At 38.2% G+C, this 22025-nt stretch overlaps 1 protein-coding gene across 2 annotated transcripts; it reads right to left on the reverse strand.

Moving 5' to 3' along the window:
• Nucleotides 1–301: 301 nt before the first annotated feature.
• LOC121329930 (bromodomain adjacent to zinc finger domain protein 1A-like) lies at nucleotides 302–20533 on the reverse strand. Of its 2 annotated transcripts, XM_041276015.1 has the most exons (28): nucleotides 20421–20531; nucleotides 19920–20068; nucleotides 18321–18599; nucleotides 15897–16052; nucleotides 15267–15368; nucleotides 14854–14941; nucleotides 14593–14730; nucleotides 14243–14357; nucleotides 13667–13833; nucleotides 13246–13341; nucleotides 12672–12810; nucleotides 12360–12506; nucleotides 12131–12226; nucleotides 11731–11955; nucleotides 11320–11485; nucleotides 10543–10656; nucleotides 10042–10154; nucleotides 9301–9885; nucleotides 8445–8608; nucleotides 6929–7086; nucleotides 6354–6502; nucleotides 5279–5365; nucleotides 4723–4970; nucleotides 4237–4457; nucleotides 3520–3995; nucleotides 2608–2786; nucleotides 1841–1928; nucleotides 302–1345 (listed from the first exon to the last, which is right to left on the reverse strand). In XM_041276015.1, the coding sequence occupies exons 2-28, from the start codon at nucleotides 20030–20032 to the stop codon at nucleotides 1158–1160; spliced, it is 4797 nt and encodes a 1598-aa protein (XP_041131949.1). In that variant the 5' UTR covers nucleotides 20033–20068; nucleotides 20421–20531; the 3' UTR covers nucleotides 302–1157. The 2 variants fall into 2 exon arrangements, with proteins under 2 accessions (XP_041131949.1, XP_041131948.1); XM_041276014.1 differs by having other exon boundaries at nucleotides 19920–20533.
• Between the last annotated feature and the right edge of the window lie 1492 nt (nucleotides 20534–22025).

Here is a 22025-nt window from a genome sequence, read left to right on the forward strand (position 1 = left end):
CTAGGCTTCCACCAACAAGTATAACACCTAGTACTTGTTTCCTTGCTTTATTTTTACATGGAGCTATTTAGACATTTGTCCATTATTAAATAAAACATGTTTCTGAGGGTCTTTTTTTGTCTGCCAGACTAAATAGATGTACTAGTTTTATATTGACAAAAAAACACTTTTTGTTTACAGGAAATTAACAATACATTTTAGAAAAGCTGTGTGTATTTTTTAAAAATGGCATATTATGGAATTAGTAAATAAAAGCCACAAGTATGAAACAATTTCAACAATTTATTTATTTTTACAGGTAGAAAAAAAATATACAGAAAATGGTATAAAAGTTATTTAAATACCTTTCTCGGTCAAAAATTCTATGTAGGCAACAGCCTAGATTATTATCAGAAAGCCCATGTGAAATAGTTCATATAACAATGAAAAAAAAAAATCTAAGGCAAACCGCCTTTCATAGGAACATTTTTATTTAAATAGAAAAAAAGGTCTCAAACCCTGAATTATATGAAACACTAAATAAATATCTACAAGGTTTAGCAAGCAAGAGCTTTCAAAGGATATGCATTTTAATTTCTGTGTAGTGTTGCATTGACTCTGGAACCTGATACACCATCCCCCAAATACATCAAATATTATTTTCTACAATAAATGGTGCTACGAAAATAAATCTAGAAAAACTATACTGAAAACTTTTAAAAAAAGCAATCAGACTGGAATACAGTTACTGAAAACCTGAAATTTATTGGCAAAAAAAACAAAACAAAAAAACCCAAAGATGTCCAGAATTGTTACCAATATACATATCTTATGCAACCTAACAAAAATATCACAACAAAATGCAAATCTCCTGAGTGTTGTACAATGGAAATAATTGAAAAAGATTACAGTGCAGATCATATCTCAAGGCATTTGAAAGCAAGTTCCTGAAGGCCTTTAAAATAGCATAAGGATTTTATGCCACCACCTGACTCTGTTTAAAACCCCAATAAATTGCCATGCCTCCTTCGTCACAGTTTGTGAAGATAGTTGTGAGGCTTTTATGTACTTCCTTCTCTTTACAAAGTAAAGGGGTTCTTTAGTCTGAGTTAAGAGCTTGTTTATCTTTACTGAATGCTCATATTTCCAGAATTAAGCATCAGAGTTCTGTGGAAGGCTTACATCCTTGACCTCTTGGTAGGTGGAGAATTTATTTGGTCTGCAGATTTTATTTGAACTCCCAGTTTCTGAGCCTGGCTGTGGAAGAAGGCTTGAAGACGGACTCCAGCTTTTGCTTCGTTTGTGTTACGAGGGTTGTATTCCAAACAGTTGGCGAACATCAATTCTACATCTCCAATGAAATCAGCTGGAGGGCCAGAAAACAGACAGCAGATTATTAAAGACATAAAGGAGGAGTGCACTTTCCACTGTATTTAATGTACTATTTCTTGTATTATGCTACCATCATGTATTATGCACTTTCCACTGTACTTAATGTATTACACATTTGAAGTATTATGGATTTTCTTGTTAGTGCATCTTGTAAAGCGCTCTGTGATGGTGGTCCACTATGAAAGGCGCTATATAAAATAGATTGATTGATTGTATCTACCATGTTAATGAAAGCGCAGAAGTAGGCCTACCAACAACTTAATTGATCATTTTCCTTCTCGGACCTCAGGTTGCTAAATGTTCCCTAGACAGGTGTTGCTACAAGGATGGCCGGGCTTTCAGTATTACAGTCAAACTCTGTTCTGATCCTCAAAGAATTCCAGGTCCCACATAAACAAAACAGCTAATCATTCAAATTACATACATAAATACAATGAAGGTGAAAACTACAGTAAATAATTCAACTTACAGGCCATACTGTATTGACAGCTGTTGACTTTCTCTCTGATTATATTCAAGGCAATAGGCTTTTGGATGACATCATAGTAATCTGGCACCTGTGGGTGGGGGGAAAGATAACTGGGAATCAAAAACTTAATTTATGGTTTTGCATTTACTTTCCTACACCTATTGATGAACTGTTATATTGGAGTAGTTATCTACTTTAACATAAATCAATGCCAGCTACAGAACACCAGGCAGCTCCATGGTTGACCTACTGGGATTCAAACTTGGCAGTCCTGTTGAGCACTTATTACTCCTTTTCCAGTTGTTTCAAAAGTACGAGAGCAATGTCCCCAACATTTATCAAAACCATTCATTTACTCAAGGGTGCAATTCACATCATGTGTAGGAAAGTTTACAAAAAGTTTACAAAACTAAACAAATCTAAAAGTACATCAGTTTTGCAGATGTATTCCTGTCACAAACATGGTGCAAGTTGCATTTGTAAAGATGTCCTGTGCGGGTCCGATTTTTATGACCCACTTACACTTTTTACCACGGGTACCCGACCCGATGCAGAACTCTAGGCTAAAATATAGTGGAATCAATCTGCTATTGGGGAGGATATAGCTTAAAACCAAGTATCATGAAGTACCTTTACAAAAGGAAACCTAAGTTTACTAATAGTAACGGGTAACACACTTTTTACTCCTTTGTCAGGAGTTTCCACTTTATAAAAGATAACCTACATAGCTGTATATCTATGTAGTACAAGTGATACAGGATCTTTACCTGGGTTCTAGAGACCAGTTTCATGAATGGCCAGCTGTCTTCATGCCGTACCAACTCTACAACAAGTTGTTCGCATGCCGACAGCTCGTGCACACCATAGTTTCGACCTGAACTCCTCCTGTTGGGGGGCACTGGAGGAGGTACCACAGCTTTAACTTGGGTAGTCTGGTCTGCTGCATCTAAAACAGGCGAACAAAATAAGTTTAGCATTTCAACATGACATGGAATAATTGCAGCTTGGAAATCTGTACACACTTGGGACAAAAGGAATAGCAAGGTAAGCTAAATTCTGGAAATACACATTTAACCCTTTGCAGTCCATTTATTCAGCGCCTGTCAGACACGTCAGGTCAATTTTATTTTCACACGTGCCGTTTATTGTACACACGCTGTTTAAAATATTCCCCGCCCCAGTAAATCTGGTTTAATGGGCATTGCAATGCGACATCAGTACTGCATCTCCAGCCAAGCCCCACCCCGTGTTCGCTATATTTTTCACATACCTCTTCATAGACGTGCATACTGATAAATCCTCTCCTGATCACTCGTTTTAATCACCAAACTCCTCAATAATGCGATCCAAGTCATTATTTTATTACTACAACACTTCAAAAAGCTCTGCAAATGTCTGTGATATTCTTTGAGCGCTGGATGCGGAAGCAGCTACCTCCTTTGTTTGTTTGTTCGTCTCTGTATGGTGCAGCTGCTAGGGCTATTGCTCACACGCCCCCTTTTTTTTTCACTCTCACTCAGCCATTGAATGGTTTTCTCAGCTTTTTCCAGAGAAAAAACGACTAGAAACCTTTGCTTTATGTCTTTTCGATGATGTCTGACATGGTCCGACATTGGACCGCAAAGGGTTAAAGAATCTAAGCATCGTGCCAAATCAAAATATCTGGTTATTCTTCCTACCTGTGACTTGTCTCTTCTTTCCCCTGCGATCCACTTCGCTCTCCTGGGGCGACACCAACTGTGAAGTTCCTCGAGAAGAGCTGTTTTTTGAGCTCCGGGATAACGCAGGGCTGCTTTCAGGAGTATTTTCCACAGTCTTCTTCCCCCTGCTCGCTCTAGAACGAGAGCTGGACAGGTCTGCGAAGGAGCTGTCGGCTGACTTCAGCTCCAAGCTGAGCCTGCTGCTGGAGCGACTGCCAGGCCTGGAGGGAGGCCTGTTCTCAGATGCTGGAGTAGCCTTCCCTTTCTTTCCAGAGCTCTTGGAGCCACCCTTTCCAGTAGATGTGGTCTGTTTTGAGGTGCTCTGCTGGCTGCGAGGAGTGGATCTACCAGATTCTGGTTGCCGCCGAGAGCCTCGTCCTGTACTGGGGGAACTGGATTTGCCGCCTTTGGTGTTCAGTGGCAGCTTGACTGCTGCTTGACGTTTCTTTGGAAGACTGCAATAAATAAATAAAAAACAGGTATATCAAGAATGTAAAATGCAAAACATAAAATCACACTTTACAGGTGTCAGGACCATTAAAAGATCATTATGACCCACATTCATGGTGTTTAACACTTTCTATGCAACACGTGTTTTCCAAATGATTTAATGACAAAAGCACAACTGAATCTGAAACCTTAATTCTAATAGATGCTGCATTTTGTTCTGGACAATGAGACACGGTTAAAGCATACCTCTCTTCATCATCCTCATACTCTTCCTCTTCAGATTCATGCTCCTCTTCATCATCATCCTCCTCCTCTGTCTGCTCATCCTCTTCATCTTCCTCCATTCCCTCGCTCGCAGACCCCTGCTCCTCATCTGAGTCGACTGATGATCTCTGGCGGGAGGACAGCCGTCGGGAACGCTGTTTGGGCCGGCACTCTGGGCAGAACCAGTCACCTTGGGGGATTGACTGAAATCCATACAGGTTAGTCTTCCACTGCATTTTTTATTAAATTCTGCTTTTGCTAAACTGCTTACTGGGTATGTGAAAGTCAAAACCAGTAAGTTTTTTGGGTTATGCTATTGACTAATGCACTGGCTCACTAGACCTTGGGGCACCCACTGAAATTCTGACTAGCAGGACTCCACTGAAAAAAGAGTAATTTAAAAATACTAATCAATACATCTTCAGATAAAGCAGCATTCTTCTAGAATGTGAACCCCAGTTTCGTTACCTTGAGCTTTGGCCTGATACAGTAGATATGATGTCCTCGATCGCAGCCATCACATAGGAGCATGTTCTCTGCATCACCCTTCTTACGACACATCTTACAGCGAGCATTTAGGATGGACTTAGACCACATGATACTGCGGTCCAGAGTGGATAGGTGAAGGAATACTTGGGACAGGCTAGAACAGGAGCTCAGGGATTCTCTCCAACGATCCAGAACAGTCTTGTGCACACGGCCACTGTCGCTGGCATCTGAATGGTAAACATCATGAAGAATTTTGGTGTTATTTACTTTTAAAAATATCATTTATTTACTAATTTTTAATACTCTTATTTTTAAAAATGATTGCACAGGAATCCATCTGGCTAGTTAGTCACTACGCCAGGTGATTAGTTTTATTTCTAAATGCCTCAGGGAGGCCTGTGCAGCCTGAATGACCTGGCCAAATCAATCTGTTAAAAGATTAGTTGTTATTCAATGTGCTGAATTTAATTTAATTCCCCAGAGATGTTAAGAGTAATATTACATGTAAATTTAGCCCAATATAATTGATGATTACCATCTTTTTCACTAGATTGGTCTTCATCTTTCTTTTTCTTGTCCTCTTTTCTCTTTCCTTTTTGATCCTTTTTCAAATCTTCATCCCCTGTTTAAATGAAGGAAAACTATCATAAAAATGCACACAATAATTGTGTGTGTGTGTGTGTGTGTGTGTGTGTATAATTACACACACACACACACACACACACACACACCTCGGTTAACTCAACACCTTTGCTTAATTTGACAGACAGTCTTGGACCCGCATTTTCTCCATACAAAATATATGCATCTCTTAATTTTTTTTATACGACACCATATTTTACTTGAAACTTGAGACTTATTAAACTTAAGTCGTTTTACTGTTTTTCTGTTAATTCTGTATAATGTACATTTGTTAACTTTTGCTTTTTGAGCCGTCAAATTAGATAGTACAAGCCACTACCTAAAAGTATGGTTAACAGTCTGTGGTTGGATTGCTTTCGTACAAATAACACTGTAGTCTAAAAATAAACTTGTAAATACTATAAACATGCGAGTTCTGTTACCTACATGCATGTTAATGCCAAGGCTCATGTGCACCTGTGGTTAACTCAACACCTTGGATAAGTCAACAATAAATAGCATTCCCATGGGGTGTTGAGTCAGCCGATGTTGACTGTATAATTTTTATATATATATATATATGTACAGACACACACAGCACTACATTTAATAAACATAAAATGTGTTTTTTTTTGGTCCGCTAAAATAAAGCACTTTAAGTAATCTGCAAGTAAGAAATTGCAGTGTCCGATGGGGTGAAGTTGTTCTAACAGGGCAGTTGACTCGGCAGAAGAGAGAGAGATCTCACACACACACAAATATAACAAAAGTAGCAATATAAAAAAAGTATTTTAAACAAATAAAACATTTGTTTGACAAGATTAAATACCAATTCTACAATACAGCCAATAGCAAGGTGTTTTCTGCAGGTAAATAATGTAAACTATACATAGTCATTTTTGTATAACGAGACACATTTATCCAGCAACTTGTGCCTTGTAAATAATCACACTTCTTCAGGGTCTGTACTAAGAGATTGCTGTACCTACCCAATGGTGGTTTAAGGAATTTCCGCTCAATGCCTTGTTCAATTTGGGATAGAGCTAATGCCAGGTAATGCACTGCATTATTTACTGGCTGTGGCGTGCTGGTGCTGGTAGAGGCAGTGCTCTGACATTCACTCTTTAACTCAAGTAACCTATGGAAAACAGACAAGGGGTCATTCTGAAACACTTTTCTTTTTTAAATAAGGGGGAAGACACTTCTAACTGAATGGTTTGTAAACTTGTAGTACAATGGATAGATGAGCTATTGATTTGGACAGTAAAAAGTTTATTATTACTTCACAACACCTGTAACAGCTGTGTATTGGACAAGAAGGGTTTAGTTCCCGTCATGCAGAAATATAAGTCACATGTATAAGGCAGATATGTGTCATGGATCGAGGTCTCTGCCATATTTAGTATACAGTACAGTGTTTATGTAATGCTCCAAATTAAGTCACTGCCTTAAATGGTTTAAAAAACGTGTCAACAGCAGTATTGTAAAATTATTGCCGCAAAATATTTTTGGAAGTCGATTATTTTTAATGTTATAGTTAGCCTTTAATCTATTTACATATTACCTGTCTTTTGTGCCAAGTTTCATGTTCACCTCTTCTATTCCCATCTCCTCCACATGACCGTTTTCAGTTTCCACAATTCCATTTTCCTTGATTTCACTGCTCAGTAACTCATACTGGCCACTCTCCAAAGCGTTTTTCCAGGCCTGTCTCTCCTTAACCTACAAAAATCAGGTTCAGTGCTAAAAGTGGGTTATGTTACATTCAGTTTCTACTCTGTACTTCAGTACAGAATACATGTCCAGAATTTCCACACCGATAGATTATCCTATCCCAAGCACGCCAATATTCCTGTTCCTTTGCATTTCTACCTTGCTCTTACACTATTGTCATCTTTTGTAGTCCGGTGCTAATCCTCCAGTTATTAATGCATTCACAGGGGTCACATTGCTGCTGCCTTCCTTGTTTAATTATTTTCTGTTTCCTTGGCACACTTCACTTTAATAATAATAATAATAATAAATAATAATAATAATAATAATAATAATAATAATAAGAACAACAACAACAGGATTTCCTGATTGGTATTAAATGTTAATAGCAGCTGGAAAGCTATCACTGGCACACATACCGAGGCCCCACAGATTTTTGGTCTGGATTAGTGCGTGTGTGTGTGCACGCTCATATATCATATGTCAGGTGATGATTCCTGCACTTGTTAGACACCACAGAGCTAGTGCTAGTGAGATTTCCTAATTGAGTCAACCAAGCAAACATGCAACTGTTAACCGAAGTAGTACAGTATACCCTCGCTATAACTAACCGGCTGGGGTCCAAGCCTTTTGTTCGTTATATCGAGGTGTTCATTGTAGCAAAAGGACAATCAAAAAGAAAGATGAAGTGAGATTGTGAATAAAAGTAGAACTACATATACCTGTTCGTCTCATGTAAGCAGTATTCTGTCTTTGCATTATCCTATTCATTAAAGAATTAAACGCAGAACAAAAAGCAAAAATCCCAAACTAAGCTTTTATTCAAAAATCAACCCGGCATTAAATGTATGACAAGAAAAGTTAATCAGATCTTCAAGTTTTTATTTGTTTATTTTTTTTTTACTTTAAATCAATTTTGGTTTGCTGAACAAACCAAAAAACAGAATGGTTTTTGAATACCTATATTCACAACAGAGGTATGCCTGTGTTATTCCTTTTTTCAAACGATCAATAGTTTCCAGCTTTGTTGCAACACAAAACGATTTTCGTTTTGGAGGCAGTTACACAGCGCAAGAGAGATAAAAATAGTTTGAGTTTTTTTTTTTTTCTATTTGGCGTCCAGGGGCCACATTCATTATAGCTGAAGGTTTGTTATAGCGAGGGTGTACTATAGTATCACATAAACACCATAAACCTCTTACCTCCTAACTACATTGCTTTTTACTTCTGGTTCAACTCTAGTGGATTATAACCATGAATTATTCTATACAAGTCAGCTTTATAAGCACCTTTGAAGATTTGACAAATGTAGCTAACAAGAACAGAAACCCTGGTATTTATAAAAGACCACAATACAGTGAATATACCTTTACTGCTCCCAAAGTGCCCTGATAAATTCTGTCCTCGATATCCAACAGCAGGTCCTTAAGCCGTGTTTCAAGGTGTTTCACTGCTGACAGCTGAGTATCCTGGGTAATCTGAGCACCTTTCAATTTGCCAGACACAAGCTTGCTCTCAGCTTGTGGCTTATCTGAAAATAGTAATAATAATAGTATTAATAATAATAATATAAATGAAAACACAAGAATCCCCTTGCAGCACCATGTAATGCGAACATCACTTCAAAACTTTTCATTTTTACTGGCCAATTACAATAATGGAACATGAGCAACACAGAAAGAACTTTCTGAAATAATTTGACCAAGGTCACAAGACCAATGTCAAACAGTATTATTAGATGCTAGCATCATAGTACCAACATCTCAAAGGTTTTAGTCTTTTGACTACAAAAACGGCAGCCACATTAGGCCAAGGTTTATGAATGTTATTTACCACCACCAAGTTTCTCCCAAGGCTATTACACAACCCTGCAAAACTTCACCAAATAATTGTAAAAATGTAAAAAAATTGGTTTTTATATTGCAAACACTGTTAAGGGTCAAGTTTAACTCATTGAATGGCTTTAACAAGATCTTACAGACCTTACATACCATTGTTTCACCTGAGGATATTTGTAACAATGGTAGTGATTTAAGATCACAATGACAAACAGAAAAAGAGTGAGAACTCCATCTGATTTCTTTAAACTTTTCTTTAAAAGTTTTTTTTTTTTTTTATATTTCACCTACATCACTCAAAAGTATGTCAGTTTTATTTCTAAACCTTATTAACAGTATTTTCCTTGTACTGAATGAAGAAATACAAGCTTGCTGTACCACCTACCAGGAATGTGAAACCTGTGTGTGGGGCAGCTGCTCAGCATATTTGTAATTCTTGTCTTCTCCTGCAGCAGAGTCTCTTTTAGACCACTCTCTCGGCGCCCCCTGGAGTTCAGTGCCTCAATCAGCTGACCTAGCTGCTCTGGTGAACTGTAGAAAGCCCAGAGGTTTGGCTTGTCTACTGGTTTGGAGGACTCTTGAGTGCTGTTGACAATGGCGGAAGTGCTTGTAGCCTGGCCAGGGTGCACAGGGGTGGTGACAGGGTCCTGAAGGTCTTTGTTCTCCAAGGTCGGTCCCTGGACTGCAGTCCTCGAGTCACTGGGCAGCAGCATGTCCTCTGTGAGTCCTGAGTAATCCTCCTCCACAAATAGGGCCGGGGCAGAAGGGAAGAGCCAGTAGCGACGGTAGAGACGGTCCCGGCCTAGAGGCAAGATGTAAGTGCAGGCAGCTGCTTTCTGGATACGCTCCAGCAGCTCCCCCTCCTTCTTCGCCTGCTCCTTCCGCAGGGCCTCCTCCTCCTCAGGGCTCAGTGTCTCCTTACTCTCTGTGCCGTTCACCTTGGGGGACTCTTTACCTCCTGCACTCCTCTCTACAAAGCAGACAAAAAAAAATAATAATCTGAAAATGATCATGCCCGAAAGGGAGAACGCAAAAGGTCATTATTAAATACCGCCCTACAAAGTAACATATCCTTAGTGCAAAATTGTTATACACAATTACAGTAAACTGATATTACTCTTCTTGCCTTTCTTGGGTTCAGATTCCTCCTCGTCCTCAGTGGCAGTGTCCTGTCCCATTTCCTTCTGGGCTGCCTCATGACTCTCAGTGCTGGTGTCCATCTCTTCCTGCTCCTCCTCCCTGCCAGAACAGACTTAAACTGAGCTTTGCGTTGGTATGATTTCATTTAACAGATGCAGTGTCCAACAAAAGTTTAACTTTTGTTAATACAATGTATTTGTCTGTTTAGTAAAACATTATTGTGACTTCTGACAGTTCAGATCTATTACTAAAACTTACAAAAGCTGCATCACAAGCAGTTCACCAGATATATCCTTGTTTTATTTATTACCCCCACCCCCCCAATTCTTGGTAGTTAAAGGTTAAAGAACAGTACCGACCCCTTGACCTTGAATTCTTACAATTCATATTTTTAATAGACATCATGACCAAAGTTCTTTGGTTTTTGCTATATCAAAGTACAATGTTTCCTTTTATTTATTTTGTATTCCCATTCCAGACAACATACCCAGCAGTGTTTTCCTTTGTGCCATTTCTTTGTTCATACTCCTTTAGCTTTTCATGTTTTTCCTTCATCTTCAGTTCTTGTTCTTTCAGCTTTTCTTCCTTCTTCTTGCGAAACCTATAAAACAAGGATTCATTCATTTGATCAACCAAAGATCTCCACTACTGTATGTCTGGTTTTCCACCCAGATAAATGTCTAAATAATACTGAGCCTTCGGAGCACTTCATGGTGCCAGCATAAGACAAATAACAAAATCTTAAGACTCGGTAGCACTGCTATCCTCTAAATAAATTTACCGCTTTAAGATTTAAAGGAATCCAAAGAGAATACCATACAATTTCCTAAAAAAAAAACCTTACTTTCTTACAACCTGAATTTATTCATTCTTAATTTTCTACCCAATTTGAAATGCTGAATGTGTCACTTCTCCACTGCAACCAACTTACTGATCAGTGAACTAAAAAGTGCCAAGGCCGATGTAGTGCTCACTGTGGGCCCACAGCTCAAACATGGGGGAGTCCCTGATCATATAACTCATCTACACACGTATGATAGGGTCTTTACTTGATAAGCCCATGGGGACCCAGTATCTGCCAATATTTGATTGTTTCGCAACACCATCATTAGGACATTCCTCCAGTTTCATGTGAAAACAGTCTTAGTAGTCAAAAGCGTTTGAATGGTTATGTACAAACTAAAGCTCTAGTCCCAAAACACACAACACAGTGAACAGGACTGTATCTAGGTACACAGTCAGAGCTGGACAGCAGAGTGAATACCTGGCTGCTGCTTCTTCCCTCTCCCTGCGGTGCTGCTCTGCCTTCAGCTCCCTGAATTCCTGCTTGGCTTGCCGGAGGATATCTGCGTTGTCTTCAATGAAATCTCGGGTGGAGACGAGAGTCAGCAACTTCCCACAGAGAGCATGCAGGATTTTCAGCTTCTCGCCTGAAATAGTAAAAAAAAAAAAAAAAAAAAAAAAAAAAAAAAAACAGCATCACTAGACTTAATATTCAAAAGAAAAACTTTTCAGAAAGCTGAACCAGGGCAATATAGAGAACACATTCGTGGTTAAGAAAAATAATCTATCCCCAAAATGTTTACAATAGAGAATGTTTTTGTTTGTTCATCATTACTTTTGTTCCTACACCAGGCAAGTCTATTTTGGGTTTTACTGCTCATTATTTTCTCACCTGGTAACAGATCATATACTGGGATGGTGGCTAGCTTCTTTATCAGTCCCGGGCTGGAAAGCCGCAGCTCCACACAAGCATCATCCATGGAATCAAAGCCACCCTGTTTCTGGTAGCGATACTTGGCATTGGCTGATGTAACATCAGCACCTGAAGCCAGGATGTGAAGCCGAAGAATTTCAGAGAGAGTGCAGCTGTCCAGGTCTAGTTGCTTTAAACTGCAGCCTGTGGAGGATTCACAATTCTTAAAAGAATTTTGACTTCAAAACACTGGATCATAAATTCTGGGGTCAATGTAAAACATGGTCTTAAGTTTTACCTCAAAAAAAGATCAGTTTATACAGAGCTTTTAAAGTTCCCCGAAAGAATTGCAAACTGTACTAAAAATAAAAAGACATACCCTGGTATAGCTGAGGCCAGGCAGCTGCAAGAGAAGCCACAGCACTGATGGCAGACTGGGTTGGGTCTGCATCTTCATCCAGAGCTTCTGTGAGATCTAACGAGAGAGAAAGAAAGTGCATTTAAAAATGTAGAGATTTAATGCAGTTACACAGAATAAAACATTCAAAATGAAAAAAAAAACTTTTGTTACAACACACTACAGCGTTGCCGCACAATGACGGGCTGACCTTTGGTGTCAGCCTCAGCTAGCTGCTCGCGTGCTACATCCTCCTGCTCCTCAGCCAGCGCCATGAAGATGGCAGACATGAAGAAGAACAGCAGCTCGCAGAGTGGGCCTTCAGGGTCACTGCCCACCAGGGCTTCCTCCAGGACCTCTGGAGCAAAAACACACACAAAAAACATGTCAGCTTCACAAGAGAGTGGAGATTCCTTTACAAGACAAGTGGTCTACAAATCCTGAACCAGATTACTGCATACTTAATTTACTATCACACATGGGACAAATAATCCCTTTACATTTGACTTCTAATCACTCCCACCTAAGGTGATGCCTTCAGGGAACTCATCCTGCAGGTCAAAGAGCTCTCCAAAGGCCTGCAGGAACTCCAGCACCATCAAGGCCTCTCCAAAGAACTCAGGGGGCAGACGTGTCTTCACCGGGATGGGGGTTGGGAGCTCCTGGAAGACCAGACCAAACAATGGTCACAAAAGTAAAACCAGTAGTATATGTATAGATTAAAATCGGCACCATTCAGTAGTAGTATTGTGTCACTATGTCCATGCCTCCTCCATTTAGGAGACGACTAGTTGCTAGCAAGCATTACTAGAAGTACTGCGAACACTTCAGCATGGTTTTACCTTGTTTTAATGATAATCAGGCTTGTTTCACCAGGTTTGGTACCTGGTAAATGTCTAATTTCTAGGTAAAATCTAGAAGCTTCTGCTTGGCAACCTACAGTATGCTTCTTACTAATGAGCTACTCAAGTTTCTCCATTTGATTTACATCCATCTCCATGCACAGAATAATATTGTTTGGATTAATAAATAATAAAATTATATTCTTACACCAAAATAGTATTTTTACTATTCAATACACAGCATCTGTACCGTACCTTAAGATCATCACATTCCATATCCTCACGCCGTTTATTCCACTGCTTCAGATATTCAGTATACTTTCGTTTCTCTTCTCGTAGCTTCTCCCGTTCCTGTAAAAAAATTAAAATGTACCACAGGAATGGGAGGTTGCTTTCACAGTGGCAAACCAGTATAAAAGCAAAATGATGCCTCAGAGTGAGACACAATGCCCTCAGTCAACAACGTCAAACATTGTGGAAGCACGTTTACCCATTTAACAGTGTTTTTAAATTACTGTTTACAATGGAAGCCAACAAAACAGAGTTACAGTGTTGCTTCTCTATCAGTAGACTGGATAGACTAAAATTGCAGGACACCAAAATGTTCATCTCACTAGGCCATGTACATCTCAGCATGGAATATATACACAGTAAAAATAACTCAGCATCTGGCTACCTTCTCCTTTTGTGCTTTCAGTCTGTCTTTCTCCTCTTTCTTTTTCAGTCTTTCCACTTCCACCAACTTTTTCAGTTCCTCCTTCTTCTTCTCTTTGTCTTCTTTCTCCCTCTTCTTGGCCTCAAAAGTATCTGATTTTTCTTGTCTCAGCTTTGCCTTCTCCAGAGCTTTAAAAGAAATCAATGTTCTTGTCAAACAGCAGAGACGTGGATTCTCTGAAGGAATGCATTCAGAATAAATACTTTGTAGGCAATGCAACAATGTGAAAGTTCTAAAACATAACACTGAAGTGTGTTTAACTCTTTCAAAATTGAAAAACTGTTGAGCGGTCTAGTGTTCATAACTCCATACAAAACTGTATATGGCTATTGGTAAACTAAACATTTTCTGAATTTATATTCTATTCCAATGCTGTGCAGTGAACATTTGTTGCTGCCAGGGCCTGCACTCACAGGCTGCAATTCAGCACTTAAACCACGGATATAAACATGCCTTTCACATCAAGCTGTGATGTGAACCCACATCTCTACCTGAGCTTCAGTTCCCATTTTACAAGATCTCACAAAAGAACCTTACCCATAGCTTTCATTTCCTCCTTTTGTTTCTGCAGCTTTTCAGCCTCTTTTGCGGCTTTATCTCTGCTATGATTTTTATGCCTGGGAGTATGTTCTCCATCAGTGGCATTGCCAGACTGAAATAAAACCCAGGAGAAGCAGTGTGAAAACAATGAACTCAACAAGAACCTATTTTATGAATCCAGTAATACAATAACTACAGGATATCAAATATAAGAATACATCTAAAGATTAAATGAGTAAGAAGGTTCAATTTACATTGTTTTAATAACTTAAAAACACAGACACACACGCCACAGTATTTCATTGCAAGATTAAAAAAGCAGAGTCTAATCACATTTGATTTCTTACATGTCCACGAGAGGTTTGTCCACTGGCAGGTCTACATCGACCTTTACTTGCAGGGCTGAACACAAATGTTGGTGGCTCATCAGGGAAAAAGGAGAAGAAATTCTGATCCAATAACTTATATTTTGTAATACTAGCGTTCTGTTCAAAACAAAAACATAAATGTATAAGTGTTCCCTCCTCGTATTAAGGCAGCCCTTTATACCACATAATACCATTCCATTAGTGGCTTGGCTATAGCAAATCAAGGATATTTAAACATACCTTAATTCCAATCACACCATTCTGAGGCTCACAGTGTTGTTTCAATAGCAGTTTCAATCTCTCCCGAGAAAAAATATTTTTCTTACGGCTACAATAAGAAAAAGGGTTAAAAATAGGCGTTTTTACATCCCAAAAATAGTTAACACATATTGCTTGAAAAATATAAAGAATCAATAGGTCGTGGAGATAATATCAGGAAGTACAAAACACATCTCCAAGAATATCAGGCACTTTAAAAAGTGTCAACAGCATTCAACTTGTTTTACCTGATAGGATACCACTTTCAACCAGACCCACATTTCATCTATTTTTAATAGTATTATCTACCACTTTGAGACACCATTTAAGATTGCAGACCATTTAATCACAGTTGAGGTTGTGTACCAGTTAAAAAGCAAAGTGATTTTTCTTACTTAATCTGTCCAGTCTTGACAATAACTGGTTCACATCCTTCAATTTTAATAGGTTGCACTTTATATTTAAATAAAGAAGGTTTGATCACAGCTTTCTTTTTCCTAGAACACAAAAAAATACAGAAAATGTACTGTTCACTAGTGATGGAAACATGACAACACCTCACTGTTTAGAAATGCCTACACAAATGATTCCAGATAATATTTAGTTAGTTGTGTGGGTTGTTAGTAGAGCTGTGTTGGTTTGAGGGAAGAAAAACAATCAGAAATCGGAAATACACAGGTGATAGTTTAGATGCCAAGACTCCGCCCAAGGTTTTACCGGTCTAGGACAGAGCCGAGGAGTTAAGCCTGTCTGCTAGTCTGAAGACGCTGCAAGCAATACTACTGAAAACAAATGGTGTGCTTGGATAACACAGGGTTTGTTTATTAACAAATACAAATTTGAAATTACACCAACAAACATTATCTTAACAGGACAGAAAAATAAGTAAAATGTATTGTCTCAAGGTCAAGTGTATGTTTACAAATTTTAATTCAATGACATCGCCACTTGAGTACTGCAGAGGTATTCATGAAGAGTTGACTAACAATAGCAAATACACAACTAGAGGCAATACATTTACTGACCCATTCTTTGCTGGAGATTTACTGGCTTTGGTGTTTCCTTCATCTTCACTGTCATCACTTATAATGATAGAGTCTCCTTCAGTCTTGGGTTTGACGTGCCCGTTTGTAATGCCATTCTGCCGAGGCGAGAGAACCTCTAGAATCTTGCATGGCTGCCTAACATTATGGTAAAATAAATAAAAGTTAGTACATTTTCAATGTAGGGCAAAGAAAGTAACACATATATATTACAGAAGGAATTTACAACTGTCCATCTGGTGTTTTTTTTGTCCCCCTGCAGATAAAATAGTACAATAGTACAATGAGTGAAAAAATAACAGAGTTTAATCTATAAAGTGCCCATCACATTATGATCTATGCACATTCAGGGTTATAAACAAACTGCTTGAAACATTTCAGAAACTGCAGATTAGTATAATCCAGTCACAGCATGAACTGGACCTAGCCTCCAGGATTGACAGAGGCTTACAAATCACAGTTATTTGCTAGGCCAGGTACAACACAGCTCTGCTGTTTCTATATGGAAAAGCATTTACTTCAGTCTAATGAAACTGGTTTTTCATGCGTTTGTGCTTCTATTTATAGAGAAACACCCTCAAATTAAAACAAACAAATAAATAAACTTGCTAGAAAAGAGAAGGTTTCGGTACAAGAAATAGGTGCTATTAAAGTATTCAACTGGAACAAAGGGTTAATTTAAATTTAGAGCACAGAATTCTGCTCATCAAGATAAAGAATCTCTCCTCAACTCACTGACTACAGGGACTGAAGCACAAAGCCAGGAAGTGCCTTTTCTTTAACGTTGCACCACAAGCCTCATACTGGATTCAAACTATGCGCCTCCCTGCACCCAGACACTAACTAGTGTTTAGCATGCCTCCAGGCATAGTCACATTAGTGTGTAAAGAAGAAAGCAGTGTCTGTGCTCAACATGTCTCCCCTCCCCTGCTGTGGTTCCATGTTGCCTCATGTTTTTTAGCAACACAAGGCAGGCATGTCTGATGAATGCTCCCAGAGCTAAAACAACCAATCAGAGTGGCTCTGTATGAACTCCACCCACATCAGTCATTTCTGATATCACCAAAACAGGCAAATCAAACTACATGTAAAATCTCTGAAAAAAGCCCAAAAGTCTTCTGAACACAAAAAATCCAATGTTAAAAAAAAAAAAAAAAAAAAAAAAAAAAAAAAAAGAACCACAAAAAATGCCAGATTTACAATAGAGCCTCATTACATGAGAACAAGGGAAACTTGTCGTCACATTGAAAACCAGAACATTAGTCAAACCTTTAAGTCTTTTTAAAATATTCAGTATTTTGGATTAATATTTGTTATTTAACCATTTGTCTTTTAAATGGCTCTGCATTGGCATGACATGTTGGTTTTGCCAAGACAGAACACACACCACCCTCTGGAAACAGATACAACATACTATATATTTTTCTAATAATTAATCAGATAATTCCACATTAAACTGCAGTTGGGCAGGAAGATCATGACAACCTATAATCTTTGTCTACTCCACCTGTGCAGGTGCTTCAAAACCAGAATCCTGGCTTATGTTTCTTCCACCATTTTAATCTGAAGATAATTCAGTAATTCATTTTGACAAATTATTTTTAAGGGTTAAAGTTTACTTACAACAAAAACACTACCCTTTTTTAAAAAAAAAAACATACCATATTATTGTTATACTTTTCATTTTTAAAACTACAGAATACCATCTGGAAGCTTAACCCTGACAAAACAGCAGAAGTAAGATACAAATAATCAACAACAATCAATTATTCTTTTGTTCAAAAACGAATACTGCAAACCATGTTTTTCCACGCTTTGGAAGTTAGAAATAGATGGTCAGTTTAAATAGAATTTTAACAGTGGTAACATTAAGTAGGTCATTTTAAGTTTGAACCTCAGCATGCGTCTTTCTAAAACCACGTTTCCATGACCCACCAAACCTGGTACGTGCTCGAGTTTACAGTGCCTCTAGGTTTCTGATCACATCAGATAGATTCCAGATTTTTTAAATCCTTTGATGGAAATGGCTACTTTTAATCACTGCCATTCTCATATACATTTTGACATCTGACACATTATTTCCCTTGTCTGGCGCTTCTTTCCCTGTTCTGCAAACCAGTCTGCCAGAGGTATATGTACTGCAAGAAACAAATGCCAAAGAATATCTAGATGGATTTATCTTTTAAATTACTGACAATTTGATTGCAGTACCGTCTGCAGCGAATGCATGCCTTGACCGTTTAACTCGCAAGTATTTCCTGGCCAATGTGATAACTCGGAAAACCATGGCAGCGTCTCCTTTTTCACCAACTCGAGTTCAGAGAGAATTCAGACCAATTCGGGCACACTCTAGTCGACTCAAGTTGGCTGTCCATGGAAACAAGGTATAATTTTTGAGGACCTCACCTAGTTCCATTTGTGCTTGTTACATCTACAGTTTCTCCAGCGAAGAAGCGATCCTTCACATAGGCGAAGACATCATCACAGATGTCATGAAGCCGAGAGCGGTGTGTCAAGGTGGTGAGGTACAGTAGGGGCACGATCAGGGGCTCAGGGAAACTCTGTAGATTCTGTTTGGCCCGTTTCTCACATTCAAGGGCTTCTTGGTAAGTCAGTCCAGGCTTTCCTGTGATAGCACAGCTCCATACCAGACTGTTACAAAGGATAGTCCTTTCAAAAAATTCACTGCAGATTATAAAAAAGCACATGTTAGTTATATTTCCAGGGTTCTTAATTGTCCCATTATTTCTTTCCAAGACAATTATTTATTTTAATTGACAGCTCTCTAAATATGTAAACAACTTTACCAAATTAATAAAGGTCTGGTATTTTTAATATTAGAGGTTGGTTAGAATGTCATTGAAATGCTCCTATACAGATCTAATTTTGTTATTTTCATATACAGTAACTTCTATCATAAGGGCATTATATACCTCAACAAAGACACACTGAACACACAAAAAGTGAACACATTAAGTGGAAGCCGAAAGGGCAAAATTACATTTGGAACATTGTAAACATTCATTGTTTAGGCCTCCCTATTAAAAATAAGAAAATATCATCATAACCTGTAAAATGTAATAATGCAAAGAAAAACAAACTAGTGAGTAATTATATAAAATAGTTATTCTAAACATAGTGCATACTGAACAGCTGTCAAATTGGTTGCTTTGGAATCTGTCAAACCTTAAGAGTCTTTACTTAAGTTTAGGGTTAACTGTCTACATTAAAACTTTGTTTATGCACATTGCACTGTTTGATATGAATGAAATAGGTGCAATAATTAACATACAAATCAATGTATTTGTATACATTATTGCAGTGACAGATTTTAATTTATTTTGATTTAATCACTTAATATATATTGATTTTCCCTTCTGAACACCCCCCCCCCCCCAGTTGTTTGAAAAACAAAACAAATACTTATTCCATATTTTGTGTTTACTAAAATGGTAAGGACTTGAGGGGTGTTATTATTATTAATATTATTATTATTATTACTAAAGATCAAGAAAGGGCTCTATCAATATTTCCTAATTCTATTAACCCAAACCTCAACCCCATGCAGTAAATTATTACTGGAGCCAATGCAGAGCAAAGGCTGGTATTGGCTTATACCTAACAGCACCGAAAGTACAAAAGTGTGTTATCATAAAACGTAAGCATGCTGTACATGTTTATTGTAAAGCAAGGCCTAGCAGAGTAGTACAGTACTAACACATAAAAGTATCAACCCATCAGACCGCATCTTCTCTAGTGTTATGAAAATTCATGACATTGGATCACCTATACCATCAACACACAGTTAAATTCTGCTTATTTTATTTACAAGCCTCAACATAAAACTTTCATCTAACGCATTAGTTCGAACTTGAACAACCAGAAACCGACTTCCTTGACTGTCATGCTTTTTAAATTATTATTATTGTCGAATTACGAAATGTCATCTTTCTGTTTGCAAAGATGAGCCACTCTGTTAGTTGTTTGAAATAAATACCCCCTTACTCGTAGTCTCTGAAGATCTCGTTGGTCACTTTGCAAAGAAAAACCTCTTCCGCGAGCTTGAGATTCAGCGGAGGTTTCTGTCTGACAAATGGCTTTCTGTGGAGAAGCGGCATCTTTTTCCTTTCTCTTGTCTCTCTCAACTCTCGGGACTTTCAAAAATTGGAGGGAAAAACAAAGTAAAAAACTACTATGGGATAGTCAACTGTTGTCTCCCAACTCACCAGTTATACAGAGAACAGTCTGAAGAGAAACACGTGTAGAGAGAAGCGAATTAAAGCTTTTAATGAGATTTTTTTAAGAGAGGAAATTGAGCCTTTTGTTAATGACACACGCTTCCCCGAGCCTCACTCACACACACAATAGTAAGTGACGTTAAATCCTGCCCACATGAAATGTGGTCAGGCTATCATACCGTATTTTACCGCTTATAATTAGAAAGATTTGTATATAATACCCATAAAACCAATACCCCGTTCACAACGGAGTTAGGAAACTCATTACCAGTCGTGTAATGGTGAAAAGATTATATGTTCAAGACAAATGTTCCAGTTGCTCCACTTCTCGGAGCTGTTTGTATTACTCAAGTTTTGATCCGCACCAGTTCACAAATGAGGAAGGACAACGAGGTGGAGCTTTCACTTCTGATCCACAATCCGGTTGGATTATTGTTACCCTACTGACAAGCCTTCGACCAATCAACCAGGCCAGCGATAGAGTTCGTTGGGGACGTAGGCGGAGGGGCGGTGCTTATCAAGAGGTTTCATGTGAGTTTCATAGGCTTGAAAAGGATTAGTCATATTCGAGAAATTTCGTATTTATTGTCCTTAGTCAGTAGCAATCACATGGACCATTGTTTTGCGGCCTCTATCACGTTTTTTTCAGTTTTACACACAACTATAGTTTACAAGCCAAATTACATTGTGTTCCTTATTGGATGTTTACAATTTGGCTGATGTTCCTTGTTTTCCATACATTATTTTGACTTTAACTCAGTTAAAGGCCATTTATCCTGCCAAACTACAGTTTAATTTTCCACCCACTTCTTGTATAGGTATTAGGTAACAGGATATGGTTCTTTTGGGCAGCATGAAACACAAGTGTAAGGTTCGGGTAGGGTTCTATTGCCTGTAACACAGGAAGCCCCTACGTATTTAAAACTTGTATGTGTGTGTGTGTGCGCGCGTGCGTGTGTAGAAGGAGTCCCCTTTGAGAAACAATATAAGAGGCTATACCTCATGATTCTGAACCAGTGTTTAAAGGTTGGTTCAAGGCTTTGCAAAGACCTTTGGGCAGTTTCAAAGCCACTGTTCACTGAAGGTGTTTCATTGTGCTGAAAATTAGATGACAGGTACCCAGGCAACCATGTTAGCTCATTCAGTGGAATAGGAAAACAGAATGGGAGCAATTATGCACCAGGCTGCAGACTGCTGGGAATGCAATCATTAAAGAATATAGTAGGGTTGTTTTAAATCCCATTGAAGATTTAAATGGTTTGCCTTAATTAGCTGCTCACATTGTTAACTGTTCTGTATCCCAAGTGTTCTTGATATGTAATTGCCCACAATATATTCACAAATATGTGGGGTTTTGTTTTCTATTTTATTGTCGGTAATGTTAAACGTTCATCTGGTTTAGCAAGAAAACTAACCAGATATTAATTTTCTTTACCTAAAAATCAGAAATATTAATTTTTGTAAATGAGCACTGATCCACAGTAACCAGTCTAATATGACTTTCCATGTTTTTTTTCTATTTTATTTTTTTACTTTAAATACAATAATGCACATTTTAATTGTTATTGGTAACTCTGGTGACATCTTTCTAAAAACCGTAAAGGAGTATGCATTTAAAAGACTATGAATCTCAACAAAGGCCATCACCAGTCACACCCCACTTAGCTTTGTCTACAACTTTTGTAGAAACTAGTGTTTATGCAAGCTATTTTGCCAGTAGTTTTATGCTACACATGAATGCATCTTATGACTACTTAAGTGTTTTCATGCATGCACTTAAATTAGTTGTTTCCCCAAAAAATCCAGTGTAAGAAGGTTGCCTGACCTTTTTTTGAAAAATATGGAAAATCCAACAATCTCCATATGAATCTCC

Source organism: Polyodon spathula, chromosome 17 (genome assembly GCF_017654505.1).
Source record: "Polyodon spathula isolate WHYD16114869_AA chromosome 17, ASM1765450v1, whole genome shotgun sequence".
In the NCBI taxonomy this organism is placed as follows: Eukaryota; Metazoa; Chordata; class Actinopteri; order Acipenseriformes; family Polyodontidae; genus Polyodon; species Polyodon spathula.

Excerpts from the sequence above, each read along its gene's own strand:
- LOC121329930 (XM_041276014.1), bottom strand. The coding sequence starts at position 20,032 with ATGCCGCTTCTCCACAGAAAGCCATTTGTCAGACAGAAACCTCCGCTG. Across the intron at positions 6,503-6,928 it reads AAACTTGGCACAAAAGACAG|GTTACTTGAGTTAAAGAGTG; the intron begins GTAATATGTAAA and ends TGTTTTCCATAG. Across the intron at positions 5,366-6,353 it reads ATTCCTTAAACCACCATTGG|GGGATGAAGATTTGAAAAAG; the intron begins GTAGGTACAGCA and ends TCATTTAAACAG.